The sequence below is a fragment of the Salvelinus alpinus genome, chromosome 14 (assembly GCF_045679555.1).
Source record: "Salvelinus alpinus chromosome 14, SLU_Salpinus.1, whole genome shotgun sequence".
NCBI classification, from domain to species: Eukaryota; Metazoa; Chordata; class Actinopteri; order Salmoniformes; family Salmonidae; genus Salvelinus; species Salvelinus alpinus.
The window spans coordinates 5,974,881-5,994,576 of NC_092099.1; the positions used below are offsets into that span (position 1 = coordinate 5,974,881).

Consider the following 19,696-nt stretch of genomic DNA (forward strand, 5'->3'; position numbering starts at 1 on the left):
CCTCTCTCAAGCAACAGATATGCAGATGGCAATAGCCACTCTGAGCCACTGACATGGAGGTGCATATCATTTAAAAGCCTTGTTTGCATCTTAAAATATATTGGGACCATATTGACAAACAGTACACATCATGTCACTGAGGGCCCTCTCATTTGCACTGGCTCTTCTGCTGTTCCATATGCATAGAAACGACACACACAAAAACACACACACACACACACACAGAGACACACACGCAGAGAGAGAGAGAGAGAGAGACAGAGAGAGAGAGAGAGAGAGAGACACACACACGCACACACACACACACACACACACACACACACACACACACACACACACACACACACACACACACACACACACACACACACAGGAGGCTTGGTAAGAAGGTGATACTTCTCTCCACATAATAAATGTGGCCTCTGCCCAGCCTGAAGGTCACCTTTATTTCTGTCTAATGGCTGAGAGTCAACTGTTTTCCAAATGAGACGTATGCAGAGCAGACTACAGAGTAAATATTGAAATCACCTCCGGGGCTGTTGCTAAAATTATTTCCGCCACAAATCAGGTGCAGCTCAAAGGACTGTTAGACTTCAGCATATGGTATTCTCGGATGCTTTGTGATGTACGCATTTTGAATGTTTCTTTCACCTACAGTGTAGGATTGACGTACACTGAGTATACCAAATATTAGGAACACCTTCCTAATATTGAGTTGACCTCCCCCCGTTTGCACTCAGAACAGCCTATATTCTTCGGGCATGGATTCTAGGAGGTGTCGAAAGCGGTCCACAGGGATGCTGGCCCATGTTGACTCCAAAGCTTCACACAGTTGTGTCAAGTTGGCTGGATGTCCTATGAGTGGTGGGCCATTCTTGATACACATGGGAAACTGTTGAGCATGAAAAAACCCAGCAGCATTACAGTTCTTGACACAAACTGGTGCGCCTGGCACCTACACACTGTTCAAAGGCACTTAAATCTTTTGTCTTGCCCATTCATCCTCTGAATACCACACATACACAATTGTCTCAAGACTTAAAATCCTTCTTTAACTTGTCTCCTCCTCTTCATGTACACTGACTGAAGTGGATTTAACAAGTGACGTCAATAAGGGATCATAGCTTTCACCTGGATTCACCTGGTCAGTCTATGTCATGGAAAGAGCAGGTGTTCTTAAAGGTAAACGGGACTTGGTCTCATTTGAAGCAGATGGTTTGAAACAGGTAGATTATCCCCTTTATCATTTTCAATCCATCACACTACCCACCCACCCCGACCCCCACACTATATTCATAGAACATGAGACAGACTCCATACATCGGCGCCTTTGTTCCTATAATTGTTTCATTTCGGCTGATCAATTGTCACTTGCTCATACAGTAACTCGCACCCGCCTAACACTCAATCTAACAAGGAGGTATCAAGATCTCCAAACTATTCAAATGACTGGACGTCTAAATGTCGAACGGCCCATCCCACTCCCTACTCCTAATCTGCATTCATAACTATGCAAACAAAATGATCCCGACCTCATGGATTCTTTCAAAGTCACCTTTAAAAATTCAGACAGCCAGACTCATCTCATAGACACACACAGAGACAATCCTCTTTGCCCACAAACAAACAGCACCGCAGGGTCATGTTCATTAGGGCAGGCAACAGGCAACGTTTGGGAAAAAAATAATTAACAGGAAAAACAAAATGTGTGCTTCTCATTGGACCAGGTAGTCCATCGCTGTTTCAGTCCGTCTCCTTTCATTTGGTGCATAATGCACATGATCCAGTGTTGCGTTGTACAGAGACGGCCACACCACGCCAGCGGGAAGAAAAACGGCATTTTGCTGAGCGCCGCCCCCCCATTTCAACAAATGGAGAATATCACGGCAGGAGAGTCGGGAAAACGGGGTATAACGGTGACGAGGTCTGATAGTAGCCCTCGAAGCAGATGTCATATTAAATAATAATGAAGCGTCTATTAATATGCAAAGGAAGCGGCAGCCGACTGGCTGAATATTGTCAGGGTCGTCATCGTTAATTAACATGCGAAGCTGCCCGTACCTGCGTCCAATGTCACGCCCACCCTGATGCCACAGCCCTCCGCAACACCAACGTGCGCAATTCAATTACATCAAAATCAGTATTAACTCCTCATCGGTACACAAAAGAAAGACTGACTTTTACGGCTCTTTTGCCCTTCTCTCTATAGAAAGGCAGTGCTTTATCTACTGTGTAATGTCACTTTCTTTGTATCTGGATGGCACCCACACCCACATTAACACACACAAACTTCAGAGTGGCGCAGCGGTCTAAGGTACTGCATCTCAGTGCTAGAGGCGTCACTGCATACCCTGGTTTGATCCCATGCTGTATCACAACCGGTCGTAATCGGGAGTCCCATAGGGCGGAGCACAATTGGCCCAGCGTTGTCTGGGTTAGAGAAGGGTTTGGCCAGGGTAGGCCGTCATTGTAAAATAAGAATTTGTTCTTCACTGACTTGCCTAGTTAAATGAAGGTTAACAAATAAATAAAAAAACGTGCACACAAGAGTGCGCGGAAGCACACAATTGCATACACACACACACACCAACGGCCACATACACACAAATACACAAAGGGTGTTTCATTAAATGGAAACCACAGCAAGTGGAACTGGTGTCAGGTGCAAAACATACACATAGCAAGAATGTCTCTCACATAAAAATTCTCTCCAAAGATGAGTCATTGGACAGCATACTTTCAAAATGTACTGTACATCAACTTGGATTCCCGGCAAAACATCAAAAGTCCCCATTTTCAAAGATTGTTCAACCAATCTCTGTCACCCTTTGAAAAGCTTGCTGTGGGCAATTAAACCAATCAAACCACCTCCCCAAATAAAACTTTTATTACAGTGAGTGAAGTTTCCATGCATTAGTTATGGCACTTCACTTAAAGCCCCCAGGCAGCCATGTTAGATTAGGTTATTTGGGTGATTTGCCGGATTTGGTGCAATGCATCATGGGGTGAATTTTCAGGGCTCGTTTTTGTTAATTGGAGTCACCTGCTCGGCGAAGACGGGGGGGACGGGTAGTCAGCGGAGAGATCGATGGGGAACTTCATTTGTAAATCTAACATCAGGAACAATTACATGCCACTGTGTACAAAACATGTTATTTTATTCTCTCTTTTTTTTTCGCTGCACGTATTAACCAAATATTTGGGAATTGCTTTTTAAAGGGGATCCATTGGTTTTGAAGCCGTTTTGGTTCTGGGGGGAGTATGACGTGCCACCTGCCATAACCATTCACGACAGCTTGCAGTGTGTCAGTTTTGTGATGGATCGATTAATGTGTCCGGACACATGCAAAAACGTGTGTTCCATTGCTAGTAAAAAGAAATATACTCATCTATATGATCACTTTGCATCATTTTGAAGTGTAAATTGTGGTAACTTTATTACGAACTTGTTCTTCAATACGTACAATAATCAAACCACAGAAGGCAGTTAGGGAGAAAGTTCAGCCATCTTGGCTTTTGCAGCCACAAACAGAAAGGCAGTTGCACCAAAAAAATAAACTCTATTACTTTATCTCTCTCCCCTGAATACCCTGACTAAATGTCAAGATCATAGATTCCCTCCAGGCTTAAAGGGGAGGGACATCAAAAGGCTTTTCTGTTGCTTTATGTTCCACAAAATAAAACCACGGCTTTCTCATCTTTGCTGTTCCAAATAGCCTTTGAATCCCCCCCCCCCCCCCCCTTTCACCAAACAAGACACATAGAGTCTGTGACATCACCACACTCCCAGAGTTCAATGCTGCGCGTTGATCTGCGAGCCTCCATTATTAAGGACGTAGCCAATTTGTGTCTGTTATTGAATCCGAAACACTTCTCAGATGCATGTTTTTATTCTGGCTTCGAAAGAAAGAGATGAGAAAATGTGTACGTACGTAAGGTAGGAAGCCATTCGGAACTACTCGAGTGCAGCCAACTCTTGGAGGCAAACTCGTAAGGTTGCAGAGAAAACAGCAAATGATATGTACTGTAGTTGTCACGGTTTCTTTCTGCTTGGTTTAATACAGCGAAAATAAGAGTTAAGAAAACCCTAATCACGGCACAACATTAGTAAAGAAGGAAAAAGGAAAAGAAGGGAAGAAAAAAAAAGATGTAAATCAGAGCACTTACAGCAAAGCCGTCACAATGCAACCAGCCACAAACAGAACAAAAGCATTAGCCGCAATAAGACTCGCCCGGGGGCGCATTTGGGAACAAACGGTTGTTGTTGATTCTTGTGGTGATAAAGCTTACTTTAGCATCAACCATGCTTATGTACATACACCAGTGAAGTGGATTTAATCACACACTAATTAGAATGCTCTCAAGGCGAAACGCAACATCAACTGAAAATGATCAGAGAGAAAAGGATGCCACGGCAATTTATTGGAGTGGCATCTCCCTCGGTCTCTCTCTCTTTCTCTGAGTTCAGTTGTGTGTAAAAGAGTTTAAATGAGCGGCTGGTTGTCTGGCAGTGGTGTGTTCGCATGTGTCACTTCGCTCTGCTTGCCATAAAGAGGACAAGTTAGAGGGAGGCGGGGAGTGCTATGGGGATGTTGAGGGTATGGAGGGTTGTTTCAGTGGCAAGTGTGTGTTTGTGTGTAAACACTTAGCGTGTGTGTAAAGAGGACAAATGTGTGCGTGTGTATATACATTCAGCATATGCAAACGCATGTGCTTATGTATATGCCTGTCTGTTTGCGTGTGACTACAGTACATACCTGAGGATGGGAATGTTCCAGGGGACATGAGGCCGGGGACAGAGTGTGGCATGATGTGCGGGTTCTCTGGCGATGTCACACTCTGGCTCCTCTTAGGAGGTCTGCCTGGTCTGGAGCTGGACGAGACAGAAGAGAAAAAGGGCTTTAACTTTCGATGTTTTCTATCGAGACTTACCTAAAAACACCACAATACCCTTCTGTGAAACCTCTCCCACTCCACCCTAAAAAGTCCAAGAGAATGATGGAAAGGGAGGATTTAAGAGGGACGGGATAAGCAGGTGTAGACCGGGGGAGGTGAGAGAGACAAGAGGGGAGATTGGCAAGTGAAAGAGGGTGAAAAAGAGAGACGTTACAGAGGAAGACGACAGGTGGGAGGAGGAGGCAAGAAGGATAACAACTGAGATGATGAAGAGATATAGAGATGAGGGAGATAGAGAAAGACATTTAGGAAGAGAGATGGATGAAGAAAGACATGTGGAAAATAAAGAGGGATTAGAGATGGAGGAGTGGGGATGAGAGGAGGGGAGAGAGTGAGAGGGGGAGGGGGAGAAAGAGAGCGTGTGAGGTGTTCACATTTTGGACCACTCCAGGATGCATTTCCAATCCAGAAAGCCAACACAACATGGTACTATAAATAAACTCCCTTTTCAAGGACAGTCACGATCTGCCACTCCAACATAATAGACTTCCCATAACTAATTAGATTACATGCTGAATTCCTTTGCTTTATTGAAGATCAACCACTTTTTTATGCATAATTCATCGGCCATACCTCGTTACCTGCTCCCATGTATTAATATCTCAGCACACTATTTGAATTCCCTCGTTTGCATATACTAAAACTTAGCCATCACCTCTGCATTCTGGCAGCCCTCTCGGCCTGGAAATGACATGTTAACCTGTTATAATTATTGCAGTCAGGCCACACTATTGATTTATGGGACTTTGGAGAAAAAAAAAAGAAAAATGTCTGTGTAGTTCTGGTAATGAATGATATTTTAAGGTTCTTCAGGAAATTAAAAGCCACTGGCTGCCTTGGGAAATGTTCCTCTTGCTTGATTTAATGCGACGTCGTAGCTTGGAGATGGTGGAGAGACGAGGTGATTTGGTGATTCAGACCTGTTGGACGTTTCTGATGGGCCCTCTTTTATTACTGCAAACGAGAAGGGGCACAGACTTGGAAGTGATAAATGACTCCTCTGGCTTACTGTTGTAGAAGCAGAAAAAAGCCTTCAGAGCTGGGCTGATGTTCCCTGGGTATGTATTTCCCCCATATCTTACTCAGTCACTTATTAAGTATCACAATCGATATCTACTCGAGTTGGATTAGTTATAGTTACAAAAAGCCTATGGGGTTGAATCGTAATAATATGTGAGTTGTTTCAGGAAACTAGGCGTATGTCACAAGTCACGACTTTACAGAAAAGACATTTAAATGTTTATTCAATTTTTTTCTCAAAATGCGTTTGTTTGGCAGAAATGCCTTCTAGAACATTTTAACTTTCATGTGCCTTAACTTCTCTAGGGTAGGGGGCAGCATTTTCACGTTTGGATGAAAAGCATACCCAAATTAAACTACCAGCTACTCATCCGCAGAAAATAAGATATGCATATTATTAGTAGATTTGGATAGAAAACACTCTGAAGTTTATAAAACTGTTTGAATCATGTCTGTGAGTAAAACAGAACTTATTTAGCAGGCGAGGTCACTCTCTTTTCAATGAGATTTCATTGGGAAACCAGATTTCTAAGCGACTTGCTTGCAGTTCCTACGGCTTCCACTGGATGTCAACAGTCTAGAGAAATTGGTTGAGGTTATTCCTTTGTGTAATGAAGAAATACGGTCATCTTGAAGTCGAGTCACTCTAGGTGTCCTGTGAGATAGAAGCGCATGACCAAAAGGCATGCTACGGTTGGTTTTAATCCTGTATTGAACACAGATCATCCCGTCTTCAATTTTATTGATTATTAACGTTAAAAAGCTACCTAAAGTTGTATTACAAAAGTAGTTTGACATTTTTTGGCAAAGTTTACAGGTAGATTTGAGATATTTTGTCGTCACGATTGAGCAAGTTGTAACCTGTGTTTTTCTGGATTAAACGCGCCAAATAAATTGACATTTTGGATATATATCGACGGAATTAATCGAACAAAAGGACCATTTGTGATGTTTATGGGACATATTGGAGTGCCAACAACAGAAGCTCGTCAAAGGTAAGGCATGAATTATATTTTTAATTCTGCGTTTTGTGTCGTGCCTGCAGGGTTGGAATATGCTTATCTCTCTTGGTTTACAATGGTGCTATCCTCAGAAAATAGCATTGTATGCTTTCGCCGAAAAGCCTATTTGAATTCTGTCATGTTCTGTGACTTGGCTCATACCTAACATAATCGTTTGGTGTGCTTTCGTCGTAAAACCTTTTTGAAATCGGACACTTTGGCTGGATTTACAACAAGTGTAGCTTTAAAATGGTGTAAAATACTTGTATGTTTGAGGAATTTAAATTATGGGATTTCTGTTGTTTTGAATTTGGTGCCCTGCAGTTTCACTGGCTGTTGACGAGGTGGGACGCTACCGTCCCACATACCCTAGAGAAGTTAATAACAAACTTGTATGTAATCTGTAAATACGAAGAAAGTTATTAAATTACGAGTCCAGTTGGTTCAGCCACAGAAAAAGTCAGGAACCTTCCCACTAGCCATGATTGGCTGAGATAATGAATGGGCTCGATATGCTGAGAGATGATTTTCAGATTGTTCTGCGGTGTAGCCTCGTGTCTATAAAATGAGCTGTTCGTTATGTGAAATCATTTCTACTGCAGTTTTTTTCCGAAATATATCACGTTAGTCATGGAGAACTGCAAATGTGTTGCTACTGCTCTCAATAACATTGCTGCCCTGAATTTATCAGGAGCTATCGACAAAGGTCAGTGGGAAAAAGCTGTGATGGACTAATTTCAGGAGGACGATTCTTATGGCATTGCATTCAGTGTGAACCAGAGTGACTTGACACAACGGGCCAAGCAAGCTGTACAAACAAAACGGAAACTTTGACAATAACTCTAGTACGAACTCGGACCCAGGCGTAGAGAAACACAGCAGGCAGAGGTGAGGGTAAATCCAAAACGTTTACTGAGGTATTCACAAAAAAAAAAAAAAAGCAAGTGCACATGAGTACAATACAAAACAAGACAAGAGACCTGAGCAACCGACCCAGTTCCATAGAGTCCAAAATAGTCCTAAACTAGGTGAACCCAATCATTCCAATCAGAACCCAGGACCGTTCCTCAGGGCCGTAACCCTCCCAGTCCACGAGATACTGAGTCCCCCGCCGGATCTGATGGCTGGAGAGGAGGCCTCACACCGTGTAGGCTGGCTGTCCCACTATCATGCGGGGCGAAGGTGTAGGCCGAGTGGCCGGAACCAGAGGACTGGATACCACAGGCTTGAGTCTGGAGACGTGGAAGGTGGGATGAACCCTCATGGACCGGGGAAGATGAAGACGATAGGCCACTGGATTGATGCACCGTAGAATCTTGAATGGCCCAATGTACCGGGGTGCCAACTTCCTAGATTCTATGCATAGAGGCAGGTCCCTAGTAGAGAAGCCAGACCATCTGGCCTGGATGCAGGAGGTTGATGGCACAATCATAGGGACTGTGAGGAGGTAGTTTGCTGGCCCTGTGTTTGCTGAAGGCCTGACCCAAATCCCAGTAATCCCGAGGTACGCCGGAAAGATCAGGCTTGTAACTCCCAGCCAGAGGAACACTAGAGTCGGAAGTCTCCAGACGAGCAGGACCGGAAAGGCCTGGAGAGAGTTGATGGCGGTGGAACTGGCATGAAAGATTCCATCCCAGAACTCTTGCTGAAGACGTGTCAATCTGAGGATTATGGGTGGAAAGCCACGGATGTCCAAGAACCAGGGGAAGTTCAGCAGAGTGCACCAGATGTAACTGGATAAGCTCCACATGGTCATCCAGAACTCGTAGCTGAATAGGCATGGTGAGTTGCTTCACCTTCCCAGACCCTAGGGGTAGACCATCCAGCGCAGTGACCGACAACGGAATGTCCAGCTTAGTGAGTGGAAGCCTCTGTTGGCGAGCTAATGTACGATCCAGAAAACAGCCGGTAGAGTCAGAGTCTACGAAAGCAGAAATGTCCAACTGCCCATTGTCCCACCGCATGTTGGCTGGAAGCAAGGTGCATGCCGTGTCGGCAGCTGGAGACTGTATCTGACACGCCAGTATTCTCCCGTTTACTGACGAGTCATCCCGTTCTCCCGTCAGCTCGGGACAGGAGGCCCGGAAATGTCCAGACTGTCCACAGTAAAGACAACGTTGCTCGTTAATCCTGCGCCTTCTCTCCAGAGCGGAAAGTCTTGTGTGTCCCAATTGCAACCGCTCCTCGGAAGGATATGAGGGGGAACCAGAGCTGAATTGAGAACTCTGACGGGATACCGGACCAGCAGGCCAAGCATAAGACAATGGCCCAAATGAAGAATCGCCTCCCTTAGCAGAGCTAGAAACATTGGAACCAACTCGGGAATCCATCCGTCCTGTCATGACAACGTTCCCGAAGCCGGTGTTCAATCCGGATGGCCAGACAATGTCAGGGTTGTCCCGGGAAGCCAGTTAATCGTTGAGAACCTCGCTGAGTCCGTTCAGAAATACTGAGTGAAGTGCCTCTGTATTCCAACTGCTCTCAGCAGCAAGCGTCCGAAAATCAATGGCGTAATCCGCTACGCTCCGGCTGCCCTGCCAAAGCGCAATGAGTCTTTGAGCAGCATTCCTGCCACTGATGGGGTGATGTCTGGTCTGCAGAGTGCACACAAGAGTTCCTAAATCCTCTGACAATGTATTCAGCCGCGCCTCGTGGCGACTAATCACAGTTCCATGGTGAGTGAGGGCCGACCGCAAGTGGTGGAGCTCGGAGTGTCCCTCGGAAGATGGAGAAATCTCTGCTGGGTCCATTTTTGGTCTACTGTGACAATAACTCTTGTACGAACTCAGACCCAGGCGCAGAGAAACACAGCAGGCAGAGGTGAGGTTAAATTCAGAATGTTTACAGAAGTATTCACAGAAAAAAAACTAAGTAAGTGCACATGAGTAAAACACAAAACAAGACAAGAGACCTGAGCAACCGGCCCAGTTCCATAGAGAAACCAAAATATTCCTAAACCAGGTGAACCCAATAATCCCAATCAGGCTCAACTGGTCACTACAACCATAAGGGTGCCCTCCAGTGGCACCCTCAGGGATTACACGCCATGAAGACCTCTAGCCTGTGACAGGAAACGACACAGGATGTCTTATTTAATGAAAGGGGTTGCAGTCTGCCGTGAAGCGTTCATCCATGAATACGGGTAAGAATCTAGCTACAGTTCCAGATTATATACGTTTCTAATTTTGTCAGAAAGTTATTTTCATTGCAAGTTAAAGCTTACTGTTAGCTAGCTAGTTAACATTACGTGTATGATCTGTGTAGTAATATTATCTCAGAAAGCCATTTGCATTGCTAGTTATAGCATAATGTTAGCTAGCTATGACAATTGGTTTGTATTGCTAGTACTCTATGGATTGGGATTATGATTCATTCTTTAGCTAGCTAGCTACAAGTCTAAACAAAATATCCAAAGTTAAAGCGTACTGTTAGCTAGCTAGCTGACGTTAGGTTTCTGGCTCGCTAGCTAACATTACGTGTATGATCTGTGTAGTAATATTATCTCAGAAAGCCAATTGCATTGCTAGTTATAGCCTAACGTTAGCTAGCTAACTAGCTAATATTTAACCTATTTGGTTAACTTTAGGTAGCTATGACAATCAGTTTGTATTGCTAGTAGTCTATGGATAAGGATCATGGTTCATTGTTTAGCTAGCATGTCTAAACAAAAGACACCACTTCGCCAGATGATTACATGAACCATCAAGATAGCCAGGTGTGCCTGACGGTGATTACGGCCATCTATTGTATAATAATGCTAACATATTTGTATCTGGAATGTGTCTTTCAGCATCAGTAGAACAAGCTTTCCTCCAGCAGTCATACAAGGAGAATGGTCTAATGCCTCCCATCAAAAAGAGAGCTGGCCCAAGCAAGCACAGGTTACACCTGAAGCATTACACCTTTCAGCGAGTTGTGAACTTCATCAACAACTGTTCAGACGATAATGCATTAGCATTATGAGGACACCACCCAGGACACAATCACTTTGGTGGGAAGCTGCTGCCATCTCTTGTGACCAAAGCAGTGGTGTGGCATCTCTACAATGAATCGATGACAACAATTGTTATGTAAAGCATAAACAAAACATCTTTAGATTATTTCCTTTACCTCCAACATGATTGGCACTACTTCTATTGATCTCACATCATTTCTGTGTATTTTCCAGAGGTACGTGAAGGTGGGCTGTCTTTCCTTAAGGAATCTGTGGAGAAAATCTCTGCCCCACATCTCAAGCACTAAGCCCAGGACAGACCTGTGCTGGCAGTGCCAGAGGAACAACTATCAGGTCTTCAGATCTGCCAATCTGCCAGAAACTGTTAAATCAGCAAAGCTGAAGAAGCAAGAGCAGCATCTCCTGCTTGTTCAGAGTGAGCAGTCTGCCTACCAGAAGATGGCTGCTGACTGCTAGACCACCTGTCAAGACCTGCAGTTGTCTCTGGGGGGCCCTACTGAACCAGCAAGCAAAGACATATCAGGATGCATTACAGCTTTGATTTTGCTCAACAAGTAAGCAACATTTCCTCCTTTATACTGATTAAGGACATATATACACTACCGTTCAAAAGTTTGGGGTCACTTAGAAATGTCCTTGTTTTCGAATGAAAAGCTATTTTTTGGGCCATTAAAATAACATCAAATTGAACAGAAATACAGTGCATACATTGTTAATGTTGTAAATGACTATTGTAGATGGAAACTGCAGATTTTTATGGAATATCTACATAGGCATACAGACGCCCATTATCAGCAACCATCAATCCTGTGTTCCAATGGCACGTTGTGTTAGCTAATACAAGTGTATCAATTTAAAAGACTAATTGATCATTAGAAACCCTTTTTGCAATTATGTTAGCACAGCTGAAAACTGTCGTCCTGATTAAAGAAGCAATAAAACTGGCCTTCTTTAGACTAGTTGAGTATCTGGAGCATCAGCATTTGTGGGTTCGATTACAGGCTCAAAATGGCCATAAACAAAGCCTTTCTTCTAAAACTCGTCAGTCTATTCTTGTTCTGAGAAATGAAGGCTATTCCATGTGAGAAATTGGCAAGAAACTGAAGATCTCGTACAACGCTGTGTACTACTCCCTTCACAGAACAGCGCAAACTGGCTCAAACCAGAATAGAAAGAGGAGTGGGAGGCCCCGGTGCACAACTGAGCAAGAGGACAAGTACATTAGAGTGTCTAGTTTGAGAAACAGATGCCTCACAAGTCCTCAACTGCCAGCTTCATTAAATAATACCCTCAACGTCTCAACGTCGCCAGTGAAGAGGCGACTCCGGGACACTGTCCTTCTAGGGATCCTGGAGAATGATCCAATATCACTGTCATGGCTTTTTTAACCCAGTAAATGCTTGAGTGCAGTTTTTTATGTAGTAAATTCTTGAATAGCTTTTCTTACTTACTTTGAGAAAAAAATGAGTAGTATTTTGTAGTTGGGAAAAGTAATCTCCAGGTGTTCTGTAAATTATTTGTAGAGATGAAATGTTTCAACCTCTTTGGAGGTTCCTTGAATTTGCCTATTTTTTTGCTACGTCTGTCAATGCTACTGAACGTATGATTTAGGTAATCTGTTAAAATAGTAGTTCTTCTCTGGATTTTATACATTATAGCTTAAATGATATATATAAAACACTAGATTTGCCCCTGGTGGGATATACAATGAAATCAATGATTATTTTGCACCATGTAAAGTACAATTTAACATTAGTTTGTATTTGTCCTTCTTGGTCCGTGTGCTGGTATATAAGGGAAAAGGGTGTATTCTTATTTATCAGGATGCCTACACCTCTGCTGTTACCACAGTAGATGGCAGCATAGGTCTCTCCAACCCAGCTCCTCTTTAACACTAGACCTGTTGAGCCTTGGGGGGTACCCCCCCCTTCAAGCTAATGAGCAGTCATTCTGACTGCAACATTCTAACAGTGTAATTAATACATTTCATGTATGCTATAAAAAATATATATCATTTGGTTGTGTTTATGAAGGCATTGGCTTAACATTAATATACAATTTGTATTTTATTTAAAATAACACAATAGCATTTTTGTTTGTTTATGTTACTGTAAGCTATATGCAAAAACTAAAAAACACTTTTTATTTTCAAGTGTTCAATCAATTTTATTCATTGAGTGCCTTTGTTACAACTATGAAATAGAAAGCATATGTGGGAAGAAGGTAACAGCTTATTTTTATAATGACAAAATAAAATAAATACCCAAACCACCAAGACGAAGCATGCAAGAAGCATGGTCAAATGACAAACATATCAGTAGCCTAAACATCATTAGAAGTGCCAAGTGGCCTTGACAAATAGTGAAAATCAGCACAAAAGCAATAATGGCATTTCTAATTTCCTTAATTTTGTGGCTAGTCGAACAACTATGGCTGAATTATTATCCTTACACTATACTAGTCGAATAAGATATGGGAGATATGACGAATTTTGTCAAAGAGATTTATTTATAGACTAATACAAATCAGTAGCGTATTTAGGTACGGGCAACATGGGCAGCCGCCCAGGGCGGCATCTTGCCGGCACCGTCGGGCGCGGGCGCTGAAGGGGGATCCCCGAGGGCGCCATTCAAGCTAGAACCGCCACATACACTAGAAACAAATAGCCAAACCGAAAACTGCAGACAAAAATGCTTTCTGCTACTAAGATCAGTGAAATGTAGGCTAAACTGACAACGGCGTTAAGAGCAGACATCTCAACTAGCAAGTAAATCTCAGCAATGAAGAACGCGAAGGGAGGGAGAATTCTGGCAAGGGGGAAATTTTCGTCACAACACCGGCTATGCTTCTTTTCTTTGCAAGCCACTTGTTCGCCATTGACGGTGAACTGAAAACCTTGTCCATGGTGTCATTTCTCCCCTTGCCGACATAAGGTTCCACAAGCCTCATCACCACCTTCTCCGACACCTGCAGCGGATCTTTCCCCAGATATTGAAAGCTGTTCAGCATGTACAATTACTCACGCTCTCACTGTGTAGCCTACTCTAAGTAGGCCAGAGTAAACTGATAAAACTGTTTGGAATCGGTGGACTGATATAGGGTACATACCGTTTTGAGATTATAATTCGAACAGATACATACAATAGAATGACCCACCCTGTTCTTCATTCACAATTGGGGATTTCCTAATTATGCATCGTTCTTCGGGAAAAGGGGGGGGGTCACCGGGGACCCACAACAAAATGACATGCCCTCCTCAAACTGGTTATAACTCCAGTTCTGTTTATGATATTAAGATTCTAACACCGACAGTGCGTTACATAGACTTATTTAGGAAAAGTCAAGACTTTTAAAAAAAGACTGCTTTAGCGGTTCTCGTGTTAAATATAAAACATTAACCTTTTTTGAAATGCAGGAAAACCACATCTGCTGACAATCTCTTTCAGTGTTCAAGAACCATATGCTTTTTCCCCCCGTCATGAAGCTCGTGTACATTCCATGTAATAAGTAGGATTTTGTTGGTCTTTACTTGTATAAATTCAAAGTTAACCTGGTCTGTTCCGTCTATCATTGAATAACCAGATACAACATTTTGCCAGACATGTCATATGAGGCCAGTTGTCATTCCATGGAATGAGAGAGTCGTAGTAGGAATACATAGTTATTGTATACATTACATATGGGTCTATCAACAAACTATGGTACCAGTGAGGATTTCCTACACTGAACAACGTGTTACAGCTGTTGATAAATCATTGACAACAATCTGGCAATTTTTTTTCATGTCGTTACATGAAGATATAAGGGGAATCATAGCTATATGCAATAACATTCACAAGTTGATTTAACATGTTTAACCCTTTATCATGGTTGGTGTCTTGACGGATTTGTCCAAAATCATGGGACAAAATGTTTTACTTTTCTGTCCTTGCATTTATGGCAGTGTAAATTGTCATTATATCATATATTAAGCATGAATCAGTTAAATCAGGCGTTTAACTTGAACCCTGTAACAATCCCGAATCTAGCTGTCAGACAGTTGTTTGTATAGAGATCTCAGAAATGTAGTGTTATGTGATGAAAACGATGTTCATGGGCACACAAATCCCAAATAATAAATGCAACAGAAGAATCGAATGCTTCTAACCGAAAGAGTCGGCATACCTTGATACTTAAAACCTAAAAACGATACTGTCATTAACGTGGTTCTTCAATAATTATGCACAATACTTGTTGGATGTGCATTTGGAGTAGAGCTGTTTAATTACATCGTGATAGTTTCACATATCATCATCTCATCCAGGAAGGACTGTTCCCGAATGACAGCCAAGTGATTAACAGCTGTTGTGATAGTGCACGCAACGTAACAACATCCCAAGTGCTGTAAAAAAAAAAAAAAGTGTTCGTGAGGAATGTCCAGAATATGTTGGTGTATCATTCGTTATGCCGGTGACGACAGTTGTGCCTGGATCCACGTTGGATCTAATATCCCTAGCGAATGGATGTTGATCATCTGTGGTTGTCTGCTTGATTTACAGCAGGGTCTCGTTAGATTTAACAGAGAAAGCACAAAGGTAATGAGTTCATGTTTTCATCGGGTTTTTGTTCCTCGGATTGGACACCGAGTCTACTGTGTGCAATAGTGTAGAATAGACCATTGCGCATCACCCAACGCTCTTCCAATGAATTGCCCTGGATACAATGACAAGAAATGACGTAGCCTAGTGGGCTTATTCACAATATGAATTGGTAATGAAATACATGTTCTATTCCATGTTACACCTGCAATTTGAAACAATACAAGGGTCTTGAAGTAGCCTATTTGAACTTGCATTTGGAGCTTAGACATCCAAGCACTGGACTAGGCCTTCCTCAATTTGGTGGTTGAAAAGTCCTTGTAATTATTGTAGCCAATTTATAAATGATCCTGTGATTTAATCTTTGATCAGTTTTTGTGGTAAAATTATGTGCGGTTATCATTAGGATGACACCATCTAATGTTGGCTTCAACTTGGCCTTCCATACAATTCCTTCCATTAAAACAGTTACCTGTTTTTTGGTCACTTTCTCGTTATAAAAACAGCGACGGTGAGATTAATGCTACCGCTATTAACGGCCTCATTATGTGTGCCTGAATCGCCACATAGGCTACAGAAGGATCGCCATGCATGCATCCAAACTATTTAGTCAGACAATGTCCACATTATTCTCAAATATTATAGAATGTAATAGTAATTTGAATATCAAGGCCTAAAGTGGTAATGGCCGACTTTTTCTTTTATACTTTTTGCATGCTTTTTGGGGGGAGGGGGTTCTATATTAGGCTCTATACGTACAATTATATAAGTTATACAATTGTATAACATTGAGGTCCTTGAAAACTACAATGAAGTGCTTTAAGAAGTCCCTGAAATTCCTTGAATTTGACTTGCCAATGTCTGTATGAACCCCGCTTTATGGGTGTATAGTCCTAGGCCATCGTTTTCCAAACTCGGTCCTCGAGACCCCAAGGAGTGCACGTTTTGGTTTGTGCCTTAACACTGCACAGCTGATTCAAAGCTTGATGATTAGTTGATTAATTGAAACAGCCGTGTAGTGCTAGGGCAAAAACCAAAGCGTACACCCCTTTGGAATCCTGAGGACCAAGGTTGGTAAACCCTGTCCTAGGCCTCTGTTGTTGTATAGGTGAAGTTATGGGTCAATTTGCATAAATGACATTTTATTCCTCAAAGTACACATATGGAACTGCATGAAAATATTTTATTTTTGTTTCAAACCATTTAGAAATGCTGATCCCTATGTCACACATTGGCCCCATTATTTATAGAAAGACCCATTTTTAGAGCGTGTGAGCATGTAGGCGGAGCCGACATTTAACAGAACACACAAAAAACATAAAGCACTTTGTACTTTGAGGCGCTATGCCTTTTTAGGGCTTTTAAACTCCAACTCCTCTCCTAATGTACCAAAAGTATGTGGATTTTGTCAGTGTACATACATTGGAGAGTTTGTATTACCTTGTGAATTAAATTAAAGTATAGTGGCTGGTGGGGGTCTACTTAGGGAGAGTGGGTCCACCGAGAGACTGAAGTGAGATGAGAGGAGGCCACATACCTACAGTACTTCAGAAAAGTGTCTGATGCAAGGGCCAGTAATCTCATCCCAATCCCTCGGATAGAGCCCCTCTTCACTCTCACCAACAACCACCATTGAATGTGGTGGTTGAAACCTATCCCTCTCCACCTCCCATTTTCTTCCCCCTTTACCCCACCCAAGCCAAGCATGTCCCAACCTCTCATCCTTAACCCCCCCTTGCCCACCCAAGCAAAGCTTGTCCCAACCTCCCATCTTTTGTCACCCTCCCTTCATCTGACCCACTTACACCCATCTATCCATCCATTGTCATTCATACCATCCCAACATATACCGCGTGCGTACACACACCCATTCTCTCCCACCTTCCTGTACATATTCATCATCCCTCACTTTTCCCTCACACACCGATTCATACACACACACCTACATCCATTGAACAGTTATTAACATATATGCTATATAAGGCACTGTGATTTTATTAGGCCCGTTCCCTTATGAGATGAGGAGCGAAGAGGTGTCTATGGTGGAGAAGTTCAATTGATAAGTCCTGACACTGCTGACATATTGGCTTCATGCATTATTTCAGTGACAAAAGTCACACATTTTAAGCACCAGTACTGTTTCCTTCCCCATGCCGGAAAATATTTCACTTATATACAGTGGGGAGAACAAGTATTTGATACACTGACGATTTTGCAGGTTTTCCTACTTACAAAGCATGTAGAGGTCTGTAATTTTTATCATAGGTACACTTCAACTGTGAGAGAAGGAATCTAAAACAAAAATCCAGAAAATCACATTGTATGATTTTTAAGTAATTTATTTGCATTTTATTGCATGACATAAGTATTTGATACATCAGAAAAGCAGAACTTAATATTTGGTACAGAAACCTTAGTTTGCAATTACAGAGATCATACGTTTCCTGTAGTTCTTGACCAGGTTTGCACACACTGCAGCAGGGATTTTGGCCCACTTCTTCATACAGACCTTCTCCAGATCCTTCAGGTTTCGGGGATGACGCTGGGCAATACGGACTTTCGGCTCCCTCCAAAGATTTTCTATTGGGTTCAGGTCTGGAGACTGGCAAGGCCACTCCAGGACCTTGAGATGCTTCTTACGGAGCCACTCCTTAGTTGCCCTGGCTGTGTGTTTCGGGTCGTTGTCATGCTGGAAGACCCAGCCACGACCCATCTTCAATGCTCTTACTGAGGGAAGGAGGTTGTTGGTCAAGATCTCGCGATACATGGCCCCATCCATCCTCCCCTCAATACGGTGCAGTCGTCCTGTCCCCTTTGCAGAAAAGCATCCCCAAAGAATGATGTTTCCACCTCCATGCTTCACGGTTGGGATGGTGTTCATGGGGTTGTACTCATCCTTCTTCTTCCTCCAAACACGGCGAGTGGAGTTTAGACCAAAAAGCTCTATTTTTGTCTCATCAGACCACATGACCTTCTCCCATTCCTCCTCTGGATCATCCAGATGGTCATTGGCAAACTTCAGACGGGCCTGGACATGCGCTGGCTTGAGCAGGGTGACCTTGCGTGCGCTGCAGGATTTGAATCCATGACGGCGTAGTGTGTTACTAATGGTTTTCTTTGAGACTGTGGTCCCAGCTCTCTTCAGGTCATTGACCAGGTCCTGCCGTGTAGTTCTGGGCTGATCCCTCACATTCCTCATGATCATTGATGCCCCACGAGGTGAGATCTTGCATGGAGCCCCAGACCGAGGGTGATTGACCGTCATCTTGAACTTCTTCCATTTTCTAATAATTGTGCCAACAGTTGTTGCCTTCTCACCAAGCTGCTTGCCTATTGTCCTGTAGCCCATCCCAGCCTTGTACAGGTCTACAATTTATCCCTGATGTCCTTACACAGCTCTCTGGTCTTGGCCATTGTGGAGAGGTTGGAGTCTGTTTGATTGAGTGTGTGGACAGGTGTCTTTTATACAGGTAACGAGTTCAAACAGGTGCAGTTAATACAGGTAATGAGTCGAGAACAGGAGGGCTTCTTAAAGAAAAACTAACAGGTCTGTGAGAGCCGGAATTCTTACTGGTTGGTAGGTGATCAAATACTTATGTCATGCAATAAAATGCAAATTAATTACTTAAAAATCATACAATGTGATTTTCTGGATTTTTGTTTTAGATTCCGTCTCTCACAGTTGAAGTGTACCTATGATAAAAATGACAGACCTCTACATGCTTTGTAAGTAGGAAAACCTGCAAAATCGGCAGTGTATCAAATACTTGTTCTCCCCACTGTAGGTGACCAGTTAGCAGACATAGCATTTTATCACATCATCGAGATGTGTAAAAAAAAATGTGGAGGGAATCGTCTCCTCAGATCTACACTCTTAGACAAAAAGGCACCATCTAGAAGCCGAAAGGGTTATTTGGCTGTCCCCATAGGAAAACCCTTTGAAGAACCATTTTTGGTTCCAGGTGGAACCCTTTAGGGTTCCATGTAGAACCTTCTGAAGAAAGGGTTCTACATGGAACCCAAAACAATTCTATCTGGAACCAAAAAGGATTATCATTTGAGACAGACAAAGTACCCTTTTGGAAACCTTTTTTTTTTTTTTTTAAAGAGTATCAACAGCAGTATGGCATTTACTTACTTTTGAGGAAATAGGTTTTATGCTCAAACAACAGGAGTAGAGGTTGAAC

General features: G+C 42.8%; 1 protein-coding gene across 2 annotated transcripts in view; it reads right to left on the reverse strand.

Annotated features, from left to right (window-relative positions):
- dachd (dachshund d) overlaps window positions 1-19,696 on the reverse strand; it is a 314,871-nt gene that overhangs the window by 129,102 nt on the left and 166,073 nt on the right. For both annotated transcript variants that reach the window (XM_071341973.1, XM_071341972.1), the window contains exon 2: window positions 4,758-4,873. In XM_071341973.1, the coding sequence (XP_071198074.1) occupies window positions 4,758-4,873 (116 nt within the window). The remainder of the gene's footprint in view (window positions 1-4,757; window positions 4,874-19,696) is intronic.